The 7097-nt window shown below is 49.2% G+C and overlaps 1 protein-coding gene across 6 annotated transcripts in view; it reads left to right on the plus strand.

The window, feature by feature from the left end:
- Nucleotides 1-6952, plus strand: part of SQSTM1 (sequestosome 1) — a 30927-nt gene extending 23975 nt beyond the window's left edge. For all 6 annotated transcript variants that reach the window (XM_032270231.1, XM_032270234.1, XM_032270229.1 and 3 more), the window contains exons 6-8: nt 4679-4890; nt 5231-5426; nt 6356-6952. In XM_032270231.1, the coding sequence (XP_032126122.1) occupies nt 4679-4890; nt 5231-5426; nt 6356-6513 (566 nt within the window). In that variant the 3' untranslated portion in view covers nt 6514-6952. The remainder of the gene's footprint in view (nt 1-4678; nt 4891-5230; nt 5427-6355) is intronic.
- The last annotated feature ends 145 nt before the right edge of the window (nt 6953-7097 follow it).

Below are 7097 nucleotides of genomic sequence, written 5' to 3' on the forward strand. Positions count from 1 at the left end.
ATGTTAGTGCCCTCAGTCAGATACGAAAGAATATTGTCTGCATGAAAAAAGGAACAGGTTACTATAAAAAGGATAACAAAGGGAATAGAATAAAGTTCTTGAAATTAAAAAATATAAAAGAAAAAAACTGGCCGGGCGCGGTGGCTCAAGCCTGTAATCCCAGCACTTTGGGAGGCCGAGGCGGGTGGATCACGAGGTCAAGAGATCGAGACCATCCTGGTCAACACGGTGAAACCCCATCTCTACTAAAACTACAAAAAATTAGCTGGGCATGGTGGTGCGTGCCTGTAATCCCAGCTCCTCAGGAGGCTGAGGCAGGAGAATTGCCTGAACCCAGGAGGAGGAGGTTGCGGTGAGCCGAGATCGCGCCATTGCACTCCAGCCTGGGTAACGTGAGTGAAACTCCGTCTCAAAAAAAAAGAAAAGAGAAAAACTTTAAAAGAAGACTTAGATTCTGATACTGTCTCAAGGAGATATTCCAAAAGCAAAATAGAGATAGGAGGAAAGAAAAGAAAACTAGTATAGGAACAAGTCTGGAAGCCCAATATAGGATGACTAGGAATTCTAGAAAGAACAGAAAACTGAAAGGAGGAAATGAACATAGAATGCAAGATAGTTTCTTGGTGCCAGGCACGGTGGCTCACACCTGTAATCCCAACACTTTGGGATCAAGGCAGGCAGATCATTTAAGCTCACAAGTTTGAGACCAGCCTTGGCAACATAGTGAGACACCACTCCAGCTCTTCCCTTGTCTACAAACACTACAAAAATTGACCAGGCATGGAGTTGTGTACTTATTGCCCCAGCTACTTGGGAGGCTGAGGTTGGGGATGGCTTGAGCCTGAGAGGTAGAGGGTGCAACAAGCCTAGATTGTGCCGCTGCACTCCATCCTGGGCAACAGAACCTGCCTTGTCTCTTAAAAAAAAAAAAAAAAAAAAAAGCTTATCATTGTCAAGTGTCAGAACCCTGAGGATAAAGAGGGGCTCCTAAAACTCTAGGTTACCGTAAACACTTGGGACTACAAAGAGCAAACAAACATAAGAAACTAGGAGACAATGGAACAAGTGATGACTTCAAAAATCAATTAAAAAGGCTTTTCAGCCTAGAATTTTTTTGTTTTTGAAACAGGGTCTCACTGCTCACTGTCACCTGGGCTGGAGTGCAGTGGTACAATTGTCTTGATCTCCTCGGTCTCTTCGGCTCAAGTGATCCTTCTGCTTCAGCCTCCCAAGTAGCTGGGACTACAGGCATGTGCCACTGTGCCCAGCTTTTTTTTTTTTTTTTTTTTGGAGACAGAGTCTTACTCTGTCACCCAGGCTGGAGTGCACTGACATGATCTTGGCACACTGCACTCTCCGCCTCCCGGGTTCAAGCAGTTCTCTGCCTTAGCCTCCCAAGTAGCTGGGATTACAGGCGCCTGCCACCACACCTGGCTCATTTTGGTATTTTTAGTAGAGACAGGGTTTCACCATCTTGGTCAGGCTGATCTTGAACTCCTGACCTCGTGATCCACCTGCCTCAGTCTCCCAAAGTGCTGGAACTACAGGCATGAGCCTCCATGCCCAGCTCTGTGCCCACCTATTTAAAAAATTTTTTGTAAGCCAGGCTCATGCCTGTAATCTCAGTACTTTTGGAGGCTGAGGTGTGTGGACCATCTGAGGTAAGGAGTTCAAGACCAACCTGGCCAACATGGTGAAACCTTGTCTGTACTAAAACTACAAAAATGAGCCGGGTGTGGTGATGCATGCCTTTAATCCCAGCTACTCTGGAGGCTGAGGCAGGATAATCGCTTGAACCTGGGAGACGGAGGTTGCAGTGAGCCCAGATTGTGCCACTGCACTTCAGCCTGGGCAACAGAGTGAGAAGACTCTGTCTCCAGAACAAAAATAAAAATAAAAAAATAAAACATTTTTTTAGAGTTGGGGTCCTGCCATGCTACCCAGGCTGATTTTGGACTTCTCGGCTCAAGAGATCTCTCATGTTGGTCTCCCAAAGTGTTAAAATTATATGCATGAAAAAAAAAAAAGATTACATGCATGAGCCACCGTGTCTGACTTAGAATTCTATACCCAACTAAAATGATCAAATATAAGGTCAGAACAGTAACTTTCTGATATACAGTCTTAATTATTTTAACCTTGGTTTGAACCACATGAAAAGAGAAACCCAGAATGAAGAACAAAGATGTTAGGAAACAAAGGACCTAACAGGACAGAGGGTGAAAGTAAAGGTGGTCACAACATCACAGCAGAGCCTCTGCCCAGAGAGCTGCCAGTCCTCGCTGGAATAGGAGGCTGCATACCAAGGGGCATTCTCTAAGGAAAACACCAGAACCAGTGGGGCCTCTGATCAACTTCACCCATGTAGAAAACTATGGAAATGCTATGGGAGAACATGGGGAGAGTAAGCAAATGAAAAGAGAAGGCAGGCTGGGCACGATGGCTCATGCCTGTAATCTAAGCACTTCGGGAGGCCAAGATGGGCAGATCACTTGAGGTCAGGAGTTCAAGACCAGCCTGGCCAACATGGTGAAACCCCATCTATACTAAAAATACAAAAATTATAGCTGGGTGTGGTGGCGGGCACCTGTAATCTCAGCTACATAGGACTCTGAGGCAGGAGAATTGCTTGAACCTGGTAGGCGGAGGTTGCAGTGAGCCGAGATTGCGCCACTGCATTTCAGCCCAGGCAACAGAGCGAGACTACGTCTCAGAGAAGGCCAGGCGTGGTGGCTCACGCTGTAATCCCAGCACTTTGGGAGGCCGAGGTGGGCGGATCACAAGATCAGGAGATCAAGACCATCCTGGCTAACACGGTGAAACCCCATCCCTACTAAAAATATGAAAAATTAGCTGTGTGTGGTGGTACATGCCTGTAGTTCCAGGTACTTAGGAGGCCAAGGCAGGAGAATTGCTTAAATCCAGGAGGCGGAGGCTGCAGTGGTTGAGATCGCGCCATTGCACTCCAGCCTGGGCAACAGAGCGAGACTGTCTTAAAAAAAAAAAAAGAGAAGGCGTCATTAGTGGTAGGAAAACAAAAAGCTATACAAGGAAATAGTCTGCTAATTGACCCAGCAAAGAACATTTAGATAGAGGTACTACCTGAAACACTGAATGTTTTTTTTTTTTTTTTTTTCTGAGACGGAGTTTCGCTCTTGTTACCCAGGCTGGAGTGCAATGGCGCGATCTCTGCTCACCGCAACCTCCGCCTCCGGGGTTCAGGCAATTCTCCTGCCTCAGCCTCCTGAGTAGCTGGGATTACAGGCACGCGCCACCATGCCCAGCTAATTTTTTGTATTTTTAGTAGAGACGGGGTTTCACCATGTTGACCAGGATGGTCTCGATTTTTTGACCTCGTGATCCACCCGCCTCGGCCTCCCAAAGTGCTGGGATTACAGGCTTGAGCCACCGCGCCCGGCCAACACTGAATGTTTTAACAAAAAATTAAGTCTTAGAAAAGGTAGTGGAAGGGGAGGCAGCTACTGGTCTAGAGTAAAAAGTGCATAGATGTGAACTCTTACCAATAGGCAAGAGTAGCATGAGCTGAAAGAGCACAGGGAGGCTTTGGGGAGTGGAATGGGAGCAGGGAGTTTGCACCACAGCCTCTGGCAAGTGGTGACTCTAAGCTGTTGGTACGGAGACTTTTGACCGTTTAATCTAAAAAATATTGTGAGCCGGGCGCGGTGGCTCAAGCCTGTAATCCCAGCACTTTGGGAGGCCGAGGCGGGTGGATCACGAGGTCAAGAGATCGAGACCATCCTGGTCAACATGGTGAAACCCCGTCTCTACTAAAAGTACAAAAAATTAGCTGGGCATGGTGGCACGTGCCTGTAATTCCAGCTACTCAGGAGGCTGAGGCAGGAGAATTGCCTGAACCCAGGAGGTGGAGGTTGCAGTGAGCCGAGATCGCGCCATTGCACTCCAGCCTGGGTAACAAGAGCGAAACTCCGTCTCGAGAAAAAAAAAAAAAAAATACTGTGATTCCTCCCTCTGTCCCTGGTGAGTTAGGTGAGCCTAGAGGTGTGCAGGCTCCCTGTGCTGCCAACCTTGGGCCCTACGCCTCGACTGCATGGCCTGTCTGCCTCTCTGAGCAGAGCCCTAGTGTTTAGGTGCGTGTACGTGTCATCGCACAAAGCCTCTATGTGCAGGTATCATGAGGCACATAGCCTTCCATCACTGTGGCTGGAGGCGCCTGCCACATGTAGCATTGGCTCCCCCTGTACTTAGGGCCTGGCCTTACCTGCAGTGTAGCCTATGTCCTGCATGGTTAGGAAAAACAAGGTCTCTTTGGACTTTCTAGCTCAGAAGCTGACCTTAGATGTTAGCTGAGGTTCATGTTTTAGTGGATTGGAGAAAGAGAAAGGTCCAGTATCATAGGCACACGGAGAGTTTTCAGAAGCCACAAGAGATTTGGAGCTGGGATACTGGGAGGAGCCTCTGACTCAAGGGTTTGTATCTTGGCTGGTCCCATACTGGCTATGTGACTCTAGGGTCAAGCTCAGTAGGAGAACCTAGCACCTGTATCCACATGCTGAGTGCCACCATCCAGACCGTTACCTGCTTGTGGGAACTGAATGTGAGATCTTCGTGAGTCTGCAGTCCCCACAGGCCAAGCTCCTGCCTGCAGGTGCATCCTTGGGGGAACTTCACAGCTTTTTCTTTCCTCCTTGGCCTCTAGGCATTGAAGTTGATATTGATGTGGAGCATGGAGGGAAAAGAAGCCGCCTGACCCCTGTCTCTCCAGAGTGTTTCACCACAGAGAAGAGCAGCTCGCAGTCAAGCAGCTGCTACTCTGAGCCCAGCAAGCCCCGTGGGAACGTTGAGGGCGCCACGCAGTCTCTGGCGGAGCAGATGAGAAAGATTGCCTTGGAGTCCGAGGGGCACCCTGAGGCAAGCCTGTGCTCCTCCCGCCACCTGGGACCGTGGCCAGCCTAGTGATCTGTGGCCTGCACCTCTGCATCATCCTCAGCACCTATGCAGCCCCACTTACAAAATCCAAGGGAGCTGCTGCTATTCCTGTAGTGATGTCTGTGGCATTAAAGTCCTTTGGGAACCTGCTAGAATTTTGTAGTTACTTGGTCTTTGAGAGTGGCTGTTCCCTGTAGCCCCCTGCAGCTTTAAATGCATGTGCACGTGCACGCTCCCTGGCATGCATGCCAGGAGTTGGTGTCATGTTAGGCTTGGCCTGTAGCGCATGCCTCCTGTGTGCTCATGGTGAGTTTTGTTCCAGGAACAGATGGAGTCTGATAACTGTTCAGGAGGAGATGATGACTGGACCCATTTGTCTTCAAAAGAAGTGGACCCATCTACAGGTGAACTTCAGTCCCTACAGATGCCAGAATCTGAAGGGCCAAGCTCTCTGGATGCCTCCCAGGAGGGACCCACAGGGCTGAAGGAAGCTGCCTTATACCCGCATCTGCCGCCAGGCAAGTGAACCAAGAGGCTTTGTATTCATTCCTACCTTTCCCTTCAGAGCATCCTGTCCCCTTCTGATTTCAGCGACACAAACATAAGGATGGGATGTTCTCCACTGCGGGGCTTGTCTGTAGGCTGGGGAGGTTAGGAGTTGGTTTTGTCCTCTTAGGTCTACACTGAGCAACAGCGAGTAAACTCTGCTAATGTAGGAGTTTTAAAAATTTTTCTTGAAGCAAACTCCAGAGCAAGGAATATTAACTGTAGGAGTTTCTAAAACTTAACATGCAGACCTGGATTTAAGGCAGGTGTGACCCAGAGTGGGAGTAGCACTGGGTGTGTCCCCACGACTCACCTTGGGCTCAGACTCTTCAGTGTCTCCTCAGGGAGGGCTGGCCTGAGAGTGGGGGTCATAGCCGAGATCCCTATAGGAACCAGGCAGAAGCCACCACTGAAGTGGGTGGTGTAGAATGCAGTGAGGGTAGGGTAGGGGGACAGCTGACACGCAGCTGAGACTCCTCATTGTCACATGGCAGCCGTGGGTAAACCAAGGTCCGTGTGCACCACCTGCCATGGGCTGCTGGTATGTGTCTTCTCCGCCTTAGGGGAAGGGATGGTGAGCTATGGCCTATGGGCCAAGAGTATTTCTTATATTTTTAAATCAAATGATGTGACAGTTAGATGAAATGCATATTTCAGTGTCCATTGATAGTTTTGTTTACATACCACCTGGCTGCCTTGTGTCACAGTGGCAGAGTTGAGCAGTGTGAAAAAGACTGGCCCTTTACAGAGAAAGCAGGTCCACCGTGGCCTAGGCCAGAGCTCTGGGCAGGCTCGGCCACTGGCAAGCCTGGTCCCAGTTGGCCAAGGCAGGAGGCTGTGTGTTTCGGGTGACTCAGGGGGCTCAGCGCCATTCCTCATGGCTTCCTTCCTGTTTCGGCAGAGGCAGACCCACGGCTGATTGAGTCCCTCTCCCAGATGCTGTCCATGGGCTTCTCTGACGAAGGTGGCTGGCTCACCAGGCTCCTGCAGACCAAGAATTATGACATCGGGGCAGCTCTGGACACCATCCAGTATTCGAAGCATCCCCCACCATTGTGACTGCTTTTGCCCACCTCTTCTGTTGTCCCCCCCACCTTGTGTGTCATAGTTGTGTTAAGCTAGTATAGAATTGCAGGTCTCTGTATGAGCCAGTTTCTCTGCCTTCTTCCAGGATCAGGGATTGGGATGCAAGAAGCCATTTAGGAAGAAGCAAAACAAGTGATGTGAGGGCAGAGTCCTCGTGTGTGCACTGATGTCTGAGAAACAAGACCGGCCTCCGGGCTCCCTGGCTCCTTGCAGCGGTGCTGTGCTTGTGGGACATGAGGCTCACTGCAGTGTGCTCCTGACCGCCCCCATGCAGGGGCTACATTAGCAGCCCAGCACATAGCTTGACTAATGGCCTTCCACTCTTTTTTTTTTTTTTTTTTTTTTTAATGACTTATAGGTCCCTGACATTTAGTTGATTTTTCTGCTAGAGACCTGGTACTCTCTGATTTTATTATTTTTTTATTATTTTATTTTTATTTTTTTCTCTCATTAGATCCATGGTAGAAGTTACTCTTTGATTTTAGATAAAGTAAGCCTAGGTATTGTCTGGGGGTAAGCAGGGGAGGGGGCTGTCTTGGCGCAGGCAGTGGCAGCCA

The sequence above is a fragment of the Sapajus apella genome, unplaced genomic scaffold, assembly GCF_009761245.1.
Source record: "Sapajus apella isolate SASKATOON/1434 unplaced genomic scaffold, GSC_monkey_1.0 scaffold206, whole genome shotgun sequence".
NCBI lineage: Eukaryota > Metazoa > Chordata > Mammalia > Primates > Cebidae > Sapajus > Sapajus apella.